General features: G+C 44.2%; 1 protein-coding gene across 2 annotated transcripts in view; it reads right to left on the reverse strand.

The window, feature by feature from the left end:
• CUX2 (cut like homeobox 2) overlaps positions 1 to 22,694 on the reverse strand; it is a 350,576-nt gene that overhangs the window by 131,498 nt on the left and 196,384 nt on the right. For both annotated transcript variants that reach the window (XM_038762394.1, XM_038762393.1), the window contains exons 2-3: positions 5,842 to 5,952; positions 2,774 to 2,821 (exon numbers count right to left, since the gene is read on the reverse strand). In XM_038762394.1, the coding sequence (XP_038618322.1) occupies positions 2,774 to 2,821; positions 5,842 to 5,952 (159 nt within the window). The remainder of the gene's footprint in view (positions 1 to 2,773; positions 2,822 to 5,841; positions 5,953 to 22,694) is intronic.

Raw genomic sequence — 22,694 nt, forward strand, 5'->3', positions numbered from 1 at the left:
GATCAAGGGAGAAGTAAAGGTTTCATGAATAAAAATTCTAGACAAATGCCCTCTTTTTGGTACATTAAAGGTGCGATGAAAAGCTCTCTTAAGGAAATTAATGAAGCTTTCTTAAGATCCCAAACTATTAACAGAATCTACGTGGAGACCTAAAAGTGAAAAATGAGTTTAGAAAGAAAAGTGCAGTTGCGCCTTTGCTGTCGCCCCTAGCACAGAGATCACAGAAAGGAATTTCTCATGTGACAGTCACTTCTAAAGCATCACAAGACATTCAGCTCCCTACCCTACTATTCTGCTGAGACATACCGCCCATGCTTCTTGTAATCAATTAAATCAAATCAATAGTACTTATTGAACACTTAATCTGTGCAGAACACTACTCAGCTCTTGGAAGAGAACAAAAGAGATAGCAGTCATGATTTCTACCATCAAAGAGCTTACAATCTAGTGACAGAGGAAGAGGTAGGAAACCTTCCATGCAGATAAGAAGCTTCTAAGCTCCCAGAAGGGTGAATGCTTCTGGACTTTGGGGAAGTCAAGGCAGAATAGACAGGCAGCATGTCTAGAGGACAGAGCATGGCCCTGGGAGTCAAAAGGACCTGGGTTCTAATCTTGGCTCTGCCACTGGTCTGCTGTGTGACCTGGGGCAAGTCACGTCACTTCTCTGTGCCTTAGTTACCTCACCTGGAAAGTGGGGATTAAGACTGTGAACCCTATAAGGGATGGGACTGTGTCCCACCTGATTAGCTTGTATCTAATAAGAGCTTAACAAATACCATTTAGAAAAATGGATACTGTGCTAGGAATCGATTAATATTTACTGAACATTTCCTGGGCTCAGCACTGCATTAAGCGCTTATAGAACAAGGGAGGTAAAAATACCGATTAAGGGGCTAATGTGGGTGGGTTCCAACTGGACATCAAATCTGGTTCCTCTCTCCAAGAAAGAAGCATGTTTGGCACTCTTTATTACCATGAACTTCTGGCCTCTTCTCTATTTACCATTTCCCACCTCTATTGTCCCGGAGTGAGAGGGGGTGTCACTTTTGTTCCTAGTGAAAATAACCTAGAATTCCTCATAGGGTCTGCCAGAACAATCAGAAGTTCACATTCAGGGACTTCATCAAGGCTCGACGACTCTAACCACTAAGCTGTTCGCCATGGGATTGCCCAATCTGGTCCAGCAAGAGCTGATGAGCTCTGCTGTGGGGAACAGAAATGGCCACAGGGAATTTGGTGTCGGTTGACGTGACATGGATGAAGTGTGTATTTTAGGCAAGCCGCATGCATGGTGGGCCTGGCTACTTCTGCGCCAACAGCTCTAGCACACCCCCAACTCTGCTTCAGAAAAATCAAGTTCTCTGCAAGGAAATAAGGATTTAGGATAAAGTTCTGGCCTCCTGAGTGTGTGCCTCTTCTCTGACAAGGTGGCCAACAAAGGATATTGGTGCATCACAACATTTAAAGACAAAGCAAACAAAAAAAAACAGAACACCAAACCAAGTCCCGTCCCCCCCCGGGAAAAAACCTCCATGAAAACATATTCCTATCGTTATCGCTCTCTTTTATGTGCTTAGGCATACTGCATTGGAATGAATCAATACTGGATTGCCCTATAAATAAATGAGCACATCAGTAAACTGAGTAATAAAATGAAGTGATGAAAAATATGGAAATAAGCTGCATTTGTGTAAATCCAGTTATTGTTTACTTTAATATTTTCTTATGCGGTTACATAGTTCCAAGGAGACAGATTTAAAGTAATGTAATGCTCAGCGGATGACAGATTCAAATGTGTCGCTGTTGGTGAGCAGAGCACCATCCCTCTTGGGGTTTCCGTCTGAGCACATTATAAGAACACGGAAAGCAGGCCCCAGAAGACTGATCATTTTAAAAACGCTTTCAAGTGTGATTTTTTTTTTTTAACTCTTCCCCTTCATAGGAATTTAAATCTTTCTGCCTCCACCCTCTGGAGTTAGCTAAGTTCATTTACTCAGCATCTGGGGATGAACATGGTTGCAAAACCAGTCGAGGGGAACAATGGCAGTGCAGCTTCCCAGTGTGGGCTCTCGGTCACCTGGGGCCAGAATGGCAAGTAAAGCATATTTCTGAGGTCAATTTTGCAGACACTTCTATGTGCCTGAGGCTGGTAACAACAGATGGCAGGCTAGCAGGAATTAATGTGATTATGTTGATTTCATTATCTGAAATAGACTGAGGGGAGGACGGGCTGGTAAACAGCATTTTTTGTGGCTTTCCAATGAGTCTGTATTATTTGCAAGGCTACTGAAGTTTGAGGATGGAGAGTGGTGGAGTGCTGGCAGTGTCAGAGACCAGAATTCCACCTGGAGAGGGCATAGACCGTTTTCTTACTGCCTCACTATTACCTAGTTTAGTAGTAGTGGTAATAGTATTTATTGAGTCCTAACTCTGCGCAGAGCACTGAACTAAGTGATGGGAAAGAATACACGGGTGAGAATTTGACATGGCCCTCAGGGGCTCACAATCTAAAAATCAAAAGAGGGAAAGGGGACCGGTGACAGATACATAAAGAAAGACGAAGCAAAATACTAAGACAACATAAAGACAAAAAAAATGAGATCAGTTGGGTAATGTGGCTAGAGGAGCCAAATTTCAGGATTTTCATAGTTCATAGCCCATGGTCACAAATTCCCTCACATTCTCACGTGCTCAGATTCAACTTTAGAGATGGAGGTGGAGGGAATGGATAAGCAAGGAGGAAGTAACTGGGACACACAATGCATCGCCTTACCTCAGCTTGGAAGCTCTTTAAGACAGGAGCCACCATCTCCCTGATTTCCTGAAAAAGAGATCGAAGCGTTCACCGATGGTTGATGGAACAGGTCCCCCAGCGGTAAGATGTCTGCCTGAACTAGCCACTTCCTAGGCTAACCGTGGCTCAACTCTAGTAGGTGTTATAAGTCTTTTAGATTTCTAGGATCACAACTAGTGTCCCAGAGGGAAGCTAGAACCAAGAAGTGGATTTCACTGGGCTAAGAGAAGCAGTGTGGCTTAGTGGAAAGAGCACGGGCTTGGAAGCCAGAGATCATGGGCTCTAATACCGGCACCGCCACTTGTCAGCTGTGTGACTCTGGGCAAGTCACTTAACTTCTCTGGGCCTCAGTTACCTCATCTGTAAAATGGGGATTAAGACTGTGAGCTCCACGTGGGACAACTTGATCACCTTGTATCCACCCCCCAGCACTTAGAACAGTGCTTCCCACATAGTAAGCGCTTAACAAATGCCATTATTATTATTATTATTAATAAAATCTGGCTAGGTAGCCCTGAGCTCAGCCTATTCATATAGACACAGCATTACTGATGATTCCTTTGCCTATTTCTCTCTCAGGTGTGCTCAGCTTCAGACTTCTCTCCCCCTGGTGACAGCAGCCCTCGACAGAACTATCTTGGTGGTCTGTCCTGCTTTACCCACAATGAGCTGCTGAAACTTACAAGTGGGAGGTGATTTGGCACCAGTCAGGAGATGTTCCTAAATAGGGCCTTAACATGACACTCTCATCTGCAGGAGGAGCTGGTTCCAAAAAGGAAAATTTTAGAGGCACTCCTATAATAGGAATGGAAGCTTATTCCTCCTAATTGCATAATTATGCAGCATTAAAATGATGACAGCTTAAATTAGAAGTATAAAACCTGGACTGGATTTCACAGATCACCTGTTTATGACTCAGGAGGCTAAGGGGAGGAGGACTGGACAAGGGTGGTTAGCTGTCTATCTCCTGGTCTGTCTAGGTTAAAAAACCCCCAATGATACATTGATATTATTGTCAATGGGAATCCCTGGAGGGGTCCCATCAATGTCAATTAATCAATCAATCGTATTTGTTGAGTGCTTATTATGTGCAGAACACTGTACTAAGCAATCGGGAGAGTGTAATGTAACAGAATTGGTAGACACATTCCCTGCCCTCAAAGAGCTTAGAGTCTAGAGGTCCAAGTGCTAAGAGAGTGGATCCTCTCAAGAGATTGGCCATGAGATCTCTATCCTGGTGGAGATGATTAGTACAGAAGGCTATGATCTGGATCAAGATCCCTTCTCCCCAGGATCCACTCTGAACCCTCTTCAAACTGGCCTCATGCTCCTTCACCCAAAGACCAAAGGTTAGCTGGCTTTTTCAAATACATGGGCAGAAAAGATATTACCTCACATCAGAGTCACTTAGTATCCTGAACAACTGAAAGTCACAACAGCTTGGATTTTGGTGTTAGTTGCCTAAAGAACACAGACCCAACTTTAAGCTTAAAATAATTGAAAACGGTTGTCTCATATGCAAGGGTAGCCCAAAGTGACTAGGGATCAGTGCTTAATTCATTCTCTTAGTTCCATTCATTCCTGGTTAGCAGCTCCTTCCATCTTTCCTGGGCTTTTTCTTCCTCCATCCATTTGCAGAACACATGTTCCTCTGTTACCCCTTCCCTCCCAACCCCTGAATCCCCGGCAGAAGGGGTACACCCCTAAGTGGGGTCCTTACTCAGGGGCGGGGAGCAAGTGACCTCGGAAGATCTGGTTCACTCATGTGAAGGCCAGAAGGAGCTCTGTTTAAGCCTTGCATAGCTACAGCTCTGGGAATGTCACTCAAGATTTTTAGTTCCACCTTTGGATGACTTTCAGCTGAGCTGCAAAGAGGGAAATCTACCAAATTCCAGAGTTCCAGAGCAAGGCAAAAAAGACAAAGAGATCAAGAACCAGAAAATTTTGTTGGTGAGGCATGGGAGCCCTAAACAGCCCTATGAATGTAGCATCCCAGGAGGATTTAGCCACTGACTTCAGATAGGGATGAGACTGTGTGCTTCAAGAACTTGTATCTGATGGGCCATACTGTCTGGCTGTCTTGGTTATAACTGTCTCCCTCCCATCTGCTATGACCCTAGAGTCATCCTGTGGTTTTGGTGTAGGCTTTAAGAAAATGTTTACTCCCACTTTCTTCTTTTAAAATTATTTGTGGAGTTTTCCAAGAAGTCACAAGGGCTTGCTGATGCAGGAAAAGAAATTCACAAGTTTTCCTCCAAAAACAATGGGAAAAATGTAAGATCCTCTAGGTTTTCCCTGGAGAGTCCTATACTTTTCTGGAAGTTGCTCTATCCCTCTGCCAGCTAGAGATTACAGAACGAGTATGGGGGAGGGAGGAAGTAAACAAGAGGAGGGAGAAAGGGGAGGAACCAAGGAAAAGAATCAGAAATGGCAGGTTCGGTCATGTCCACAAATAAAACCAAAAAGAAAAATCTGTGGACAAATGGTGTCTTCCATTAAGATCGAGGACTTAAATAACTTAAATTAAGAACTTAAATACAGGCTTTGCACTCTTTATTCACCCCACCCAAGGCCACACAGCACTTCTGTACAAATCTGTAATTTATTTATTTATTTATATTAATGTCTGTCTCCCCCTCTACACTGTAAGCTCCTTGTGGGCAGGGAACATGCCCAGCAACTCTGTTACACTGAACTGTCCCAAATGCTTAGTACAGTGCTCTACACACAGTAACTGCTCAGTAAATGCGATCGGTAGATTTATTGATAACTAGACCTCGGATATAAATGCCAAAAAATGGCTGCTTTATAAAGCCCTCGAAAACAATCACTTTAATGGAAACGCTTCAGATTCTTAAGTAATATGGTACTGCTGGGCACCACTATAATAAGAGAATCCAAAGGTTGGAGGACTATAATTTTTCTTTGGGGCTAATTAGCTTCTTTCCTTGTTAGTCACTTATGTCTAGAGTTTTCAGAATCTAGTTTGAACAGAAGAAAATCTGCATTCCTACTGAGTTAATTCTAGAACAGCAAATATACTGTACCTCAGGTACATTTTTCTTAAATTCCCGACGGAGTTCAATTAAATGTTTATGAGAATGCTCACTCTCCTCCTGCCGTGCAGCCAGTTCAGAAGCAACAGAATTAAGCTCCTTCTGGAACAATAAAGAGAAAAAAAAGAAAAGGATTTTTTTCCCCGCTTTTCCTTCTTAATCATCATACATAGCAGCATTCTGAACAAGTTTTTTAACTGACAAAAACTGAGAAAAGACACAATATTGACTTCCAGAGTGCATGAATAATTTAAGAAACTGTGGATCCAACCTAAAAATCCAGGACAGCTTTTTAGATCATTGGGAGCCAAGCTAATCAATGTTCTCCTATAAAGTTGGCTGTCCTCCACTTGCCCCCCTTTTAATTTTCTACAGGAATGGTGGCATAAGCTTGTCAGTAACTGTAGAAAACATCACCATGCCATGTCAAAATAGTAAAGTGCAGCATATTGTATGGGCAGATTATAGTCTAAGAATGTGCCACTGACAGCTTTCATATATCAGTGGCAGGGAGCCGTTCCAACTATGACTTACTTACACTTAAGTGTTCATAAATAAGCTTTTTAAGATATATATGGCTTTTTAATTTCAGCAGATTTTGGAAAAATGAAGGTGCCAATATGAAGTAAACTGACCTTTTGTGTATCCTGCAGTAAATCATTTACAGTTCACTTCAAGGGCAAGAAATATTTCATTTAAGAATCGTAGATTCATAGGAAACGGGTCTGGAGAAACCTTCTCTGCCTCCAGCAGGACACCGATTTTCCGCACATCCGCTAGTCTCTCCCTACTGCCTGGCTCTCTGAACCAAAGCGAGCTTGTATAATAAAAAAAAAAGCTCAGATAATTGAGCAAAATTGGGCCAGTGCCTGTCTGACAGTGAAGCCCAATCGTGTTTGGTTACTCAAACTTTCGATTATCTGAACTAGCCTCGGTACCAATTAGTTCACTTGATTGGTTTCCTTCGATATATAAAACGGGCACAGAGTCACGTTTTAACACTAGGTAGCAAAGGCAAGGATAGTAGGAAGAGAGAAAAAACCCATTCCACACATGATGGAGAATATCTGTTTGTAATACATGTATATTTTATCACACCCTTCACTTCTTTCTTCACTTTAACAGTGGCAATTTCACAGGGGAAGTACAATTCACCATTAGTTGTCATGGATTTCATTTGCATAATTCAGGATATGGTCTGTTTATATGGTCTACTGCCTACTTGCATGAACTGGGAAGGATTTTTTTTTTTTCTGGCCAATAATTCGAGCTGCGCTTCGGTATATATCACCCGATTATATTTGCGGAAATCAAAACCCATAATTTCCCAAATCCGGTGATGCAATAAATATCTTCAATCAGATTTATTAGAAACACGCATGCATATGCTGGAGAGCATTCCTAGGGTGAACTCTTTAATCTACAATATGTATAATGAAGGAAGTAGCATGCTAAAAGACCCATTTGTTACCATTAATAGACATTTATCTAGCACACACAATGAAACACTTTTACCATTAGATGATGAAATAAAAGTACTATTAACCCACTAAAAAATCCCTTTTCTTCTAAAGGATGAAACATGAGGAAATTGACTTATATCACGCTTGAACATCAGTAAATCTTGCTCTGCAGCAATTCACGCCAGTCCCATAAACCTTATTCCAGGCACTGGGGCATCCGGCCACAAACCACTGGCCATTAAAAGGCTCATGCTACTGGCCCAAGGTTTCCCCAGGAGAGAGTTATCAGAGAACAGAGAGATTCTAATTGTCATCTCACCCCTTAAAAGGGGGAGAGGGGGGAAATCAGAAATCATGAGAACAAATGGGTGGGGATGGATGAGTGATCCAGTGAACTGGTGTCATTCAGTGTGCTTTCTCTGATGTGAATGAAGCCAGTTTCTTCCCCTGTGAAATCAAATTTCGTGTCCTTTGTCCAGCGCTTTCAAGGTTGGGGTCCTGGCAGAAGGGACGGGGGCTGGACACTTCCTGTGTACCTCACAGTCCACCAAACAAAAGGACTACGGAAATCTGTCCTCTGTTCTGGACCCATTAAAATGAGATCACTAGGGCTGGGGTCTGAGCAGCTTAGCTCCTCACCCAGACTATAAGGACTCCGAGATAGACACTGGATGACCAAACCTACAGAATGGGAATTAAAATGAAAAATGAGTTCAAGGGAGGGGAGCACTACCTCTCCAAACTTCATCAGGATGCTAGGATCAGCAGGGTGATTTGAGTCCTGGGATAGGAGGTGCCAATGTCATGTTCACCTAGTTTGCCAGATATCTGCAAAGGGAAGTAGCATGGCCTAGTGGAAAGAGCATGGGCCTCTAGGTCAGAGGACCTGGGTACTAAACCTGGCTCTGCCAAATATCCGCCGGGTGACTTTGGGCAAGCCTTTTCACTTCTCTGAGCCTCAGTTCCCTCATCCGCAAAATGGGGATTCAATACCCGATCTCCTTCCTGCTTAGTCTGTGAGCCCCAGGTGGGACCCGATGATCTTGTATCCACCCCAGCATTTAGTAGAGTGCTTGGTACATAATAAGTGCTTAACAAATGTCATAATAATTATTATCTGTTTGAATAAGAGACTGAAGTTCAGAAAGCAGAAATGAAGACCACCCACTCGCAACCCCATGAACACCCAGAGTCCACCTGAAGATCGAGCTCTCTGATAACCATAGCTAGCCAGTTAGCTGACAGATGGAATAATACCCTGTGGTACCTCAACCCCCAAAATCTCCCAATTAATAAGCACTGAGGAAAAGGGGTATGCTCCTTCCCTCTGTGGTTACCCATCCCTCCCTGCCACAAACTGGTATGGAGATTGAATTATCCCAGTACCGGACTTCATGCCAGCCCCCCCGTGCTCAGAGAGATTCATCGGATTAGTTGCCCATCAGGAGCAGACAGACAGCATGGAGCCTGACACAAACCATTTCAAATAATGATATTAATAAACATCCCGTGACCAATGAAAAAAAGAAATCATTGTAATGAGTTCAGGAAAAAAAAAGACAAATCCCACTTCTCATTCCTTTGGCTGATGGTCAGAAAGAAAATGAGGCTGGAAGGTTGAAGACTCAGGATGGGAGAAACCTAGGTCAGAAATAAACATCTTGCCCCAGACTCGAAGTCTCTCTCCATCAGTAGCCCTAGAAAGTTGGAAAAGTGTTAAGCTTGGGGGACATTCTTGGTTGGGGAGTTATTTTTTGGCCAGATGAGAGGGAAGAGGTATAATAATAACAGCAAATAGCATTTTTAAATTGCTTACTAGGTAACAAGCACTGTACTAAACACTGGGGTGAATACAATCAGATTATACACAATCTCTGTCTCACCTGGGGCTCCAAGTCTAAGGAGGAAGGGGAACAGATATTTCATCCCCACTTTATAGATGAGGAAAATGACGCACAGAGAAATTAAATGACTTACCCAAGGTCACACAGCAGGCAAGTGGCAGGCCTGGGATTAGAAACCTAACTCCCAGTGGCCTTTTCACTAGGCCATACTGCTTCTCAAAATAATATGGGAGAACTGGGAATCTTTTGAGAAGCTGTTCTTTGGAAGTTTTCCTGACTAGGTGGTCCCAGTGATTCAATGTCAGAAGGGCCTGGAATGTGAGAGTCATGTGGAATAAACGTAATAAAAGTGAGATTTCCAAGATGGGGACTAACTTTTCAAGAAAAGGGTGTATCCTTTTAGAGGATGGAGGTATACTAACATTCAGATTCTGGGCTCTGAACTGGCTGTTCAGGCCTTCAATCTAGATGCCAGGCAGAGTACTCTGTGCTTTCAGGCCCCACCAAGATCCTCTAAAAACTTTGGTAAAGTGATTGACTCTGAGGCTGTCTCCCTGGCCCCAGGATGGGACATAGAAACTTAGAATTCCACTGTCTTCATCTCCATGCTGGTGTGGGTTTTGACTGGATGAATCCTCACAAACCACTTTTTTCACATTCCCTTCCCTGTCATGTTTACACTAATAATAATAATAATAATAATAATAATAATAATAATAATAATAACTGTGGTATTTTTCAAGCACTTCCAATGTGCCAGGCACTGTACTAAGAACTGGGGTGGTTACAAGCAAATCGGGTTGGACACAGTCCCTGTCCCACGTGGGGCTCACAATCTCAATCCCCACTTTACAGATGAGTAACTGAGGCCCAGAGAAATGAAATGACTTGCCCAAGGTCACACAGCAGACAAGTGCAGAGCCGGGATTAGAATCCATGACTGATGCACTATCCACTATGCCATGCTGTTTTGGGAAATATAAATACACTTGAGCTCCTGGGGGCCCCCAGTGACCTATCTAGGCCCCAGGAGGACCCAGAAACCCATTTGGGCCCTTGTGAGCATCAATGATCCACTTAGGCCCTAGGGGGACTCAAAAACCCACTTGTGTCCCTTTGGTCATCATCATCATCATCATCATCATCATCATCAATTATATTTATTGAGCACTTACTATGTGCAGAGCACTGTACTAAGTGCTTGGGAAGTACAAATTGGCAACATATAGAGACAGTCCCTACCCAACAGTGGGCTCACAGTCTAAAAGGGGGAGACAGAGAACAAAACCAAACATACTAACAAAATAAAATAAATAGAATAGATATGTACAAGTAAAATAAATAGAGTAATAAATATGTACAAACATATATACATATATACAGGTGCTGTGGGGAAGGGAAGGAGGTAAGATGGGGGGGATGAAGAGGGGGATGAGGGGGAGAGGAAGGAAGGGGCTCAGTCTGGGAAGGTCCCCAGTGAACTGACTTGGATTGGCCAAAGCCAGAGAGCACTGCCCCTCACTGATGCAGTCTGGAGGTTTCTTCCTCAAATAATCACAGGAATAGAGTTCATCCTTTAAATTCCATCTATAATGTTGAAAGGCCTGGGATTTCTTTTCAAGGAACTTCCCACCCACAGTTAACACAGAGGCTCCATGATTCGTGTGAACTGGTTTGGACCCCATGGGAAAGGTTCCCAATTCTGGACTGAGGTTCCCTAAACCAGCTAAACGCCATTCAGGACAAAGATCCATTCCCAACATCCACAGGGACAGGAAAGGAAGGAGGAGAAAGCTTGACTTGTTCATCTGTGCCAAGAGCTACTCAGAAAGCCCAAGAATAAGGCCACACACAGATTCCCAAGGAATAACGCTCACGATAATGATGCTGATATCTGGAGGGATGGGGCTGGCCAGGCGACATCAGAGGAACAGTTTTGGCCACATCCACAGTGAGGGACATGACGAGACAAGAGCGATGACTCCTTCTCAGGTGGCAGAGATGGATAACCGAAGAACTGCCAGGAGACAGGACAGGGCACGGGACCCATCAATCATTTCCTATACCTTATGTAAATTTTTGAGGCTAAAGACGTATTGAGCCAATTATCAGAGGCCACGGCAAAGGGTTAGATGTGTACGATAAACCTTTCTCAGCTGAGCTGGAGAACAATTGCCAGCTTACCACGTTTTCCTGCCTGGTATAAATATTTCACTCTTGGATGAAATCATACTGGAGAAGAAGCTCAATCTGAGTCCTGTGTGTACACAGAAAAGCAGGTAATGAGAAGTGGCTGTCAGCAACTTCTTAACTGCCTTTTGGTGCATTATGGGAATCAGGGTTGGAAAATGACTTTTAAAGAGATCCAGAGAGACGTGGCACATCTGTTCTGACTTGCCAGAGACCCCTGTTTGCAGGGTAGCTTCGTTCTACTCCCCTCCCAGGTTACCTGAGACTGGGGTATGGCAGAGAGTTGAGCCAGTGAAAGGTGGTGGGAGAGGTCCCCGAATGTACTATCCTTTGGGGGGCGGGGCAAGGGTCTCCCTAACTGCTGCCCTGGAGGGGATGTCAGGTTAGAGAAGGAGGCACATTGGACATGAGGGAGGGGAAAAGAGGTAAATCACATCTGTAAATCACATCTGCACCCTTAGCCAATTCCAGAAAGGGAGGTGCCCTATCAGGAAGAAACTGAGAACGAACGTGACCCTCTCTGACCACCTCACTGCAGAGTCCCTCTCTGGACTGCGCAGGTCAAGAAGAAAGAGCAGACCTCTGGGGATAGCAGAGAAGGCTCTTTGTATTATAACTGGCAGGTTTTTAAAGGCTCCCAAGTCCCATTTCAGCTCACTCTTTGCTGCTACCCTCTCCCAAGTAGAGATACTTGCAGATTCATTCATTCATTCATTCAATGGGATTTATTGAGCGCTTACTGTGTGCAGAGCACTGTACTAAGCGCTTGGGAAGTACAAGTTGGCAACACACAGAGTCGGTCCCTACCCAACAGTGGGCTCACAGGCTAGAAGGGGGAGACAGAGAACAAAACAAAACATATTAACAAAATAAAATAGAATAAATATGGACCTCTTTCCCTAATCTGCTTTACACCTCTCCTTGACATCTGCACTGGTGGCTTCTTTTTCCACCCTCTTTTGCAGCACCAGCTCTGGCTAACAGTTGCTGCCATTTTGTATTTATTTCTACCTGGATCACTCACCGAGCTCAATAGTATATAAATTCAGACCCACCTGATCCTGATCAGATTTTGCATGACCTATGTGCTCAGGTCCTTGGGGTGGGGGGAGAGAGAGAAGGGGAAGAGAGATGAAAGGGGAGGGAAAAAAAGAGAGACAAGGGGGAGTGAGAGAGAAAGTGTTTTCAGTATTCAAAGATGATGCCACCAACAGTGAAGTTTTAGTTAAGGTGCATATATGGTTGGAAAGCCCAAGGTGAACCAACAATCCCTACACATAAAGTCCACTGTTGTTTTTTGTCATGTCTGTTGTCTGCTATGCCTGGCCTCTAGTCTCACACTTCTCTTCTGCTCAAGAAGAGCTACTCTTTTTTTGGTTGCAATGGGCCCTGCTGGACTGTTGGCTGCAGTGGGCTCCCAGCTTTCGACTATGACACGCTGAGGCTGCAACCAAAAAGTTCATGTCAAGAACCCACACTCCTAATCAATCAGTGATATTTATTGAGTGCTTCCTGTGTACAGAGCATTGCAGTAAGTGATTCGGAGAGTACAATATAACAGAGTTTGTAATCTACACTATCCTTGCATACCCCTTTTTTTAAAACCTTCTAGGTGACCTCTCCTTGTGGTCCATGGTGTGAGAATGTGATTTTAACTTGATGCCCAGCACCTTGACCTCATCGATCACTATCCCAATTACAGCATCACTTGGAAGGCCCTGGAAAAGTCTGGGAAATGGGGAGAGCACAGGATCTAGGATCCAATGGCAACCTCTGTAGGGAAAACTTGGATTTAAGAGGTGCTGTGCCTTCTCTTGGATCTATGACCTTAGAGCAGTTGGCATTCACCCCACCCTCACAACTTATGTACATATTTATAATTTATGCATTTAATGTTTGTCTCACCTTCTAGACTGAAGGCTAGGTGTGGGCATGGAATTTGCTTACCAATTCTGTTCATTCATTTAATCGTATTTATTGAGCACTTACTGTGTGCAGAGCACTGTACTAAGCGCTTGGGAAGTACAAATCGGCAATATATAGAGACGGCCCCTACCCAACAACGGGCTCAAAGTCACACTCTCCCAAGCACTTAATACAACATTCTGCACACAGTAAGTACTCAATAAATACCACTGATTGAGAACACAGGGGCAGGACTGACCCTGAAGGTATCTAGGAAATGTCCTCAGAAACAGTTCTGGGCTGATAAGGGAGTCAATAAATTGATTTCAATACCAGAAGGTAAGCTGGTAAACCCCAGTCCAAAACAAGAGGGTCAAATTACACAAATTTAGCATTTACCCCATAGCGGGTCAATTTTCTGGCTACTCTAAGTAGTCTCAGGAACATCCCAGCATTCATGTGGTGTGGGACTAACAGCAAATCTTTTCCCTAGACAGATCTTTTCTTTCCAATTCTGTTTTACCCCAAGTCACCTAGAGGCCAGAATTCAGTCTGATAGAGCCAGGTTTCCCCAGACTCAAAGGAGACATACACTTTAATCTCCTTGTGGTGTTAATGCTGGGGTACAGGCCAGCTTTGTTTGGGGGTAGAGGGGTGAGTGTAAATCAATCAATGGTATTTATTGAGCACTGTGTAGAGAACATTCATTCATTCACTCAATCGCATTTATTGAGCACTTACTGTGTGTAGAGCACTGTACTAAGAGCTTGGGAAGTACAAGTTGGCAACATATAGAGACAGTCCCTACCCAACAGTGGGCTCACAGTCTAGAAGGGGGAGACAGAGAACAAAACATATTAACAAAATAAATAGAATAAATATGTACAAATAAAATAAATAGAGTAATAAATACGTACAAACATATATACATATATACAAGTGCTGTGGGGAGGGGAAGGAGGTAAGGCGGGGGGATGGGGATCACTGTACTAAGCAGGTGGGAGAGCACAATATAGAAGAGTTAGTAGACACGTTCCTGTTTAACAGGAGCTTAAAAAGAATGGATGACTCATCCCTCCTTCTGAATTCCCAGCCACTGCCCAGCATCTTTCCTTAGTGATCCCATTTCTGGTGGTGAAATAAGCCCGAAATGCTGAACAAGCTGGGCAGTGGGTGCACCAATGTACTTTTTCAGGGATTCACGGTGCAAATCGTGAAGCAGCGTGGCTCAGTGGAAAGAGCACAGGCTTTGGAGTCAGAGGTCACGGGTTCAAATCCCGGCTCTGCCAACTGTCAACTGTGTCACCTTGGGCAAGTCACTTAACTTCTCTGTGCCTCAGTTCCCTCATCTGTAAAATGGGGGTTAAGGCTGTGAGCCCCCCGTGGGACAACCTGATCACCTTGTAACCTCCCTAGTGGTAAGCACTTAATAAATGCCATTATTATTATTATCATTATTATTATAAATCACTAAGTCACCTCACCAGCTGCACTTCTTGCTCAAGAACTTATTGAAAGACAGCAACACTAAACACAGCTCTGGCACAGAGATGCTAAACCCCCTGACCCCCACTCTGACCCCAACCCCTCCACATGGCTAAAATCACTCAAGCAATTCAGGAAAAAAAAAGCAATTCAGGCTTCTGACTAGACTAGCAGGTCATTTGGGCCAAATAATGACACTAACCAAACAGCATGCGGATTCACAAGTTCAGTATAAGTAGCCCCTCACAGCATAAGACCTTAAAGCACCATAGGCACAAAGGTTGGTTCAGAAAAACCTTCTCAATACAGCTGTTTGGGGTCTGCTCAGGGGACACAAAATGGCCTCTTGAGCCTCCTGCCTCCACACCACAAGTCCTCTTCTTCTGTACCTGACCACCCTCAACTGCTTGGCAAATGGCTCTCACCGATCACCTGTCCCCAACTCTTCCAATTACAACACTGCCAGGGAGTCCTTAGAGCATGCTCTCCCCACACCCATGGTATTCTGGAAAATGGGGAGGGCAAAGATTTTAGACCTGGATTCTAATACCAGCTCTACCATTTGTCTGCTGTGTGACCTTGGTCAAGTCATTTCACTTCTCTTGCCTCAAAATTTTAAGGCCTCACCCATCTGATTGTCTCAAACCAAGTCCAAGGACCTGAGCCTGGGCCTATGTTGGGTCCATGCAGAACTGGAAGTGGGTGTGAATCTCACTCAAGATGATGGGGGCAAGGAGAGGAAAAAAGGAGCTTCTATACAGGTCCAGTTATTATCATACATACACACATACATCTATGTGGTTGCCCAGGGTGCTCCTGGGTTTTATAGTTCTGGCAACACCTGGAACAACTGCACATGCATGAAGTGACACACATACACAGCGGAAACCAAGGTATCATCCCATCAAGCCACCCCACCAACCCCACCAATGAACTTCCCTGCTCCACTTTATAAGACTATAAAAAGGAGAGGAGTGGCTGGAAATGTAGCTAGTCTAGAGCCGTTGGACTAGCCCACTAGTTTGGGATTTGTGGACTGACCCTAGCCCATTATTTATAAGTCTCCACATGGATGGGCCTGGTAAATCAATCAATCAATCGTATTTATTGAGCGCTTACTGTGTGCAGAGCACTGTACTAAGCACTTGGGAAGTACAAGTTGGCAACATTTAGAGATAGTCTGTACCCAACAGTTGGCTGGGAGGACTGGTGAGCCGTTCTCGGTCTGAGCAGCGGGAGCCACTTTATGAGCATTAGGAGACCCAGACTGTTTCGTCCAAGGACCTCTTTCCGCATCATGGATTAATAATAATAATTGTGGCATTATGTGCCAAGCACTGTACTAAGCGCTGGGGTGGATACAAGCAAATCAGGTTGAATGCAGTTCCTGCCCCACATGGGGCTTACAGTCTCAATCCCCATTTTACAGATGAGGTAACTGAGGCCCAGAGAAGTGAGGCGACTTGCCCAAGGTCACAGGGCAGACGTGTGGCGGAGCCAGGATTAGAACCCTTGACCTTCTGACACCCAGGCCTGTGCTCTATCCACTATGCCATGCTGCTTCTCTTATACACTGTCTCTCTTCCTCTGTTGTATCATTTCAGATTCTGAACCAAGGTTTGACCTGCAATAGTTTCTGCTTGGCACACATGGCACACAAGGCCCTTGAGCCTATCCACAGATACCAAAACAAGGGGTCCCCCGGGAACCCAAGGCTTCCTTGCCTAATCATCCTCAATCCAGACCACCCTCACCAACTTCCAAAGCAAAAAGGGAAACCCACTTTTTGCAGGATACACAGGAGAAACTGCAATAGCTGTCCTTGAGAAAGGATGCCAATCAAACTCCTAATTATCTCAGTGGCACACATATAAACTGGGATCAAAATCAGATAGCTTCCGCCTGGCCTTGATTACTGTTTTATATGCAGAGTTCCTCATAACTTAGAAACCTAAAAGCACATGAGAGAGCAGTGGAGCAGTACGGTGGCCTAGTGGCAAGAGCACGGGCCGGAGAGTCAGAGGACCTGGGTTCTAATCCCAGCTCCACCACTTGTCTGCTGTGTGACCTTGGGCAAATCACTTAACTTCTCTGTGCCTCAGTTACCTCATCTGTAAAATGAGGATTAAAACTGCAAACTCCATGTGGGACACAGACTGAGTCCAACCTGACTACCTTGCATCTGTCCCAGTGCTTAGTACTGTGCCTGGCAAATAATAAGCACTTAACAACTACCATTAAAAAGATAAAACAACAACAACACCACAAAAACCAAGGAATGCTGGGCTCTCAGCAGAACTTTTGGAGCTAGGGTCATTTCAGATCCCAGACCCCAATCAATCCATCAGTGGCATTCACTGAGCACTTACTGTGTGCAGATGACTGTACAAAGTGCTTGGGAGAGTACAATACAAAGGAGCTGGTAGACACATTCCCTGCCCACAAAGAGCTTACAGTCTAGATGGGGGAGACTCCCCCCACCCCACCCCCACCCACCCAAAGCCATTACCCCTTGTGTCACTAGATCTGGGAGCCAGGATTAGGGGCAGAGGAGTTTGAGATGAGAGAACAGAGAATAATTTATGGAACCACACTGAGCCCCCTCTTTCCTCTCCCCCTCCACCTCCCCCCCACCCTACCTCCTTCCCCTCCCCACAGCACCTGTATATATGTTTGTACAGATTACTCTATTTATTTTACTTGTACATATTTACTATTCTATTTATTTTGTTAATGATGTGCATCTAACGTTACTTCTGTTTATTCTGATGACTTGACACCTGTCCACATGCTTTGTTTTGTTGTCTCTCTCCCCCTTCTAGACTGTGAGCCCGTTGTTGGGTAGGGACCGTCTCTATATGTTGTCAACTTGTACTTCCCAAGCGCTTAGTACAGTGCTCTGCACACAGTAAGCACTCTATAAATATGATTGAATGAATAAATACGATTGAATGAATGAATGAACTAAATTGACAAGGCCCCAAAACACAAAACTGGATGAGGGAGGAGACTCAAAACTGTAAACTCCCTGTGAGCAGGCAACATGTCTACCAACTCTCTTCTGAGGTACTGTCCCAAGTGCTAGTACAGTGCTCTACATATAGTAAGTGCTCAATAAATATGATTGTTTGATTGAGGAGAAGCAAAATGGCCTAGTGACTAGAACACGGGCCTGGAAATCAGAAGGACCTGGATTCTAATCCCTGATCTTCCAGTTGTCTTCTGTGTGACCTTGGGCAAGTCGCTTAACTTCTCTGTGCCTCAGTTATCTCATCTGTAAGCAGGGGATTAAGACTATGATTATGTCCAACCTGAGAAACTTATATCTACCGCACTGCTTAGTACAGTACCTGACACATAGTAAGCGCTTAACAAACACCACCACCACCACCAACAAGAAAGGGACACTAGGATCAGGTTCCTAAGACTTCATAATAATAATAATAATAAGAAGAAGAAGAATTAAGTTACTTGTTAAACACTTGCTGTGTGCCAAGCACTGTTGTAAGGGCTGGGATAGATACAAGTTAATCAGGTTGAGCACAGTACATGTCCTACGTGGGAATCACAGTCTTAATCCCCATTTTGCAGGCAAGGTAACAGGTCCAGAGAGGTTAAGTGACTTGACCAAGGACACTGTTTTGGCTTCAGCTGGAGACCCCAAGAAAAGAGCTCTCACCTTCAACACTTAGGCACAGCTTTGCCCCAAGCGTTTCCATGACTTTGCTATTTACATTTAGGGATGGTTGTTGGTTTCTACTGGGTGCCACGTATCACAGCTCTGCCCTATCTCCCCCATTAGAGATAACTGCTTGTTTCTGCAACTCTCCCAAAGCCTGATTCAGACCCTGGCCATTGTGGCCACTCAGGAATGCTGCTGAACTAACAAAGCCCAAACCTCAAGAACTAAGAAGAGATGGTGAGCTAAAGAGGCAGGTTTCTTGACATTATTACTAATTCAGGCACAAGAACGGAGGACTGATTTGCTCCATTTCCAGTATATGTCAGTGACTTTGGGGCAAAAGCAGGCAGTAAAGAGTCAGGTTTATTATTACTAATATTACTACTACTAATGGTATTTGTTAGGCGTTTACAATCATTGTTCTAAGTGCTGGGGTAGATACAAGGTGGTCAGATTATCAATTTAGGAAGGATCAGATCTTTTCTCCTCTTTCTATTCAACCCAGTATTCAGACCGAGTGTTACAACAAACCCACTGTACAGCCCAGAATGGCAGCATGCCATAGTGGAAAGAACATGGGATAGGTAGTCTGAAGAACTGGGTTTTAATCCTGGCTCTGCCACTTGTCCACTGTGACCTTGGGGAAATCACTTAACTTCTCTGTGCCTCAGTTACCTCACCTGTAAAATGGGGATTAAGACTGTGAGACCCACGTGGGACATGGATTGGGTCCAACCTGATTATCTTGTGTCTATCCCAGTGCTTATAAAAGTGCTTGACACCTAGCAAGTGCTCAACAAATGCCATACTAAACACCTAAGGGTAATGGATTCAAGAAAGAATGGAAAAATGAAACCAACATCCAGACCCGAAGGAGGGAGTTTCTTCCTTCTCACCTCATTTCATCACATCTCAGCAAAAAGAAACCCAAAAAGCTCCCCTCAAACCCTCTAGTGTTTCTGGTCCCCAGGGACATCCCTCAATTCCAACCCAAATTTAGCTCCATCCCACACAAGCCGGCTGTTCTTTTCAGGGCTGCAAGTCATTTGCATGAACCGTCTCGGAGAACCGGAGGTTAGAGAAGATGTCACTAACACAAAAGGTCTGAACAGGCCTTTGCTGGAAGCCGTGTCCCACTCGGTTCCGGCCCTTGTGGGGTCTCACCTTGGGGGTCTCAATCCCTTGTGGACCCCAGAGATAGTGACTTGCCAAACGTCTCCCATTGTCCTCCTGACACCCTGCTCGGCTGCAGATCAGAATCTAATTTGCAGCCTCATGGAGAGTAAGATCTTATTTCACGCGCAGCTGTTCAGGATCCCAATATATCAAATCCTTTCCACTTAAAAAAAAACTTTAAGAATCAATATCCCTTTCTCTACCTATATTTTATTAAAAAGTTTAGCATCAATATTAATGTTTAAATTCCCACCAAGCTGAGTTTAATTACCTATAAACTGCACCCACCACTATGTAGACTTCCTTCCCTGCTGCAGTAAATAAAAGCGATAAGCAAAGGCACTTTAATAACAATGCTAACCAACTGAACCAAATACCAGAGAAAATTCAAGGACAGACTCCTGCATAAAGCAAACCAGATGGGTTGTTGGAGTCCCCGCCACCCTCTTCCCAATCTGATGACAGAAGTTTTCAAAAAAAAAAAATTAAATGAAAAAATGCTTCTGCCATAGAAAAAAAATTACATAATAGAAAAACCCAAGCACCACATCCCCAGTACATCCAAACTGTCAGCATAGCACTGCTCCCCAAGGGCCAATCTCATGGCCTTTGCATCACATGCGTGCATGTATGCATAGGCTCTCTCTCTCTCTCTCCCCCCCTTTCCTCTCTCTCTCTTTCCTCCCTTCCAAGCTTCCGCCAACAGATATCTCACTAGAGGTGGTGCCCGTGAAAGGGAAAGCCATGAAGTGCTGGCACAGATGGCACAGGAAGGATGAAATGAAACTGGCCATTTGAACCTCTGTAGATAGGTTCTCGATGGAGTTGGTTTTAACCAAACAACTGAAATAACCAAAAGTGAATTCAAGAACCAGGCCATAAACACAGACCCAGAACCAACATCTCAATATACATCTCAACATCATCAACAGCAAGTACACACAGTTGTCTGTTGTACTGAAAAGTGTGGCTGCTGTTGCGGCTTTTTCCTCTGTGTGTGTGTTGTGTGTGTGTGTAAACTGACTAATGAGAGTTAGGTGGCTGCTATCAGGCAAAATTACAGCAGAGAAAGGGTCTATTTTTAAACACAAAAGCATTTCAACCAATATCAATGAAAAAACATTGAGAATGTCCCTGTACACATTTGGAGGCCAAGTCAAAGCATAAGCTTGGTCCCTTTGTAACTAACTCAAGTATTGTAGCTCCATCCATGGGGACTGGATTAAGACTGGAGCCTCCCCAATTCTTCACCTCTTATGACACTGAAGGTCCAGGACAGACTTCAGCTCTCTTAAAAGGAAATACATCAGCAGCAAAACTATTTTCTCTATTCAATAGACAGGGCCACTGAGGCCTCAAGATATACAGGGACTTGCCTTATTCATTCAATCGTATTTATTGAGCATTTACTGTGTGCAGAGCACTGTGCTAAGTGCCTTAGTTCCCATCTCCAGAGCAGGGCATAAGCACTAACCCTTCTTAGCTCTAGGCAGATCTTGTTGCTTCACCAGAAGAGACGCCATTAGCAAAGCATCTGTCACTCTGAGAAAGTCAGACTCAAACAGCCAACTTGTCTATTCCAATACAAAACCAACTAACTGTGCTGCTTCATGGCCAAGAGAAGCCTAGTGGAATGAGTACAGGCCTGCAAGTCAAAGGACCTAGGTTCTAATCCTGCTCTTCCACTTACCTGCTTTGTGACCTTGAGCAAGACACTTCTCTATGCCTCAGTTCCCACATCTGCAAAATGGAGATTCAGTACCTATTCACCCTCTTACTTAGACTGTGATCCCCATGTGGGACCTAATAATAATAATTATGGTATTTGGTAAGTGCTTACTATGTGCCAAGCACTGTTTTAAGAGCTGGGGTAGATACAAGGTAATTGGGTTGTCCCATGTGGGGCTCACAGTCTTAAGCCCCATTTTACAGATAAGGTAACTGAAGCACAGGGAAGTGAAATGATATAAGATAGGCACAAGATGGCTAGGTTGGACACAGTCCCTAACCCATGTGGGGTTCACGGTCCAAGAAGGATATTCACTCCCCATTGTGCAGATGGCGAAATAGAAGCAGTGAAGTTGTGAGAGCAGGCAAGTGTACAGAGTAGGATTAGCTCTTTCGACTAGACCACAATGCTTCCCAGCAAGGATTCCTCTGGAAAGGCTCTAACTGGATCAATCAATCAGTCATTCGTATTCATTGAGCACTTACTGGGTGCAGGGTGCTTAGCACAAGCACTTGGGAGAGTTCAATAGACCAGAGTTGGTAGACACATTCCCTGCCCACAATGAGTTTACAGTCTAGTGGATAATTCCCCCTCCCCTACCGCAACTACGGGGAGGTCAGGAATAGGGAATGAAATTAAGGCAGAGTCAATTCCCTGGATCCTGGGCTGCCAACTCCAGGCCCAAAAGAATGTATCTCTAAGAAAGTCTAATTCCAAGATCCAACATCATGGATATAACTTTTATGGTTTCTAGTCAAATTAAGGATCGGATGTGTATAGCATGGACAAATCATTAGGTACAGGAAGGATGTAGAAGTGAGCCTGTTTGCCCAATTACCCAACCGTAAAGACAAAACAGCTTCAAAAGCCAATTTATGCAGGGCCCGGGATGAGCCTTAGCTGTGAGCACGAGGAAGAGAAAACCCACGGATGACTAGCTGTCTCCAAAATTACAAAAGAAGCTGCCCAGTTGCCCTTCCCCTCAGTGACAGACAGAAGACATCAGACAAGTCCCGTAATGCCTCCGTGCATCAGTTTCCCCATCTATAAAACAGGGACTAAATCCTACTTGGACGGTGAACCCCATGTGGAACAGGGACTGTGTCCAATCTGATTATAATGTATCTACCCCAGCACTTAGTACAGTGCTTGGAACATAGTATTTAACAAGTACCATTATTATCATTATTAATGACAATTATTATTATTATTAATAAATGGGGTTAAACTGCAGCAGCAGAGATTTACGTAGACCAGTGAGGGTTACCAAGTAAGGCTGCAAAATACACTTTCCTGGAGACTTCTTCAAGAACAGAACAAAGCACATATTGCCTGGGACGGGCTAACAACTGTCAAGCCTAGGGATAGGG

This window comes from Tachyglossus aculeatus, chromosome 21 (genome assembly GCF_015852505.1).
Source record: "Tachyglossus aculeatus isolate mTacAcu1 chromosome 21, mTacAcu1.pri, whole genome shotgun sequence".
NCBI lineage: Eukaryota > Metazoa > Chordata > Mammalia > Monotremata > Tachyglossidae > Tachyglossus > Tachyglossus aculeatus.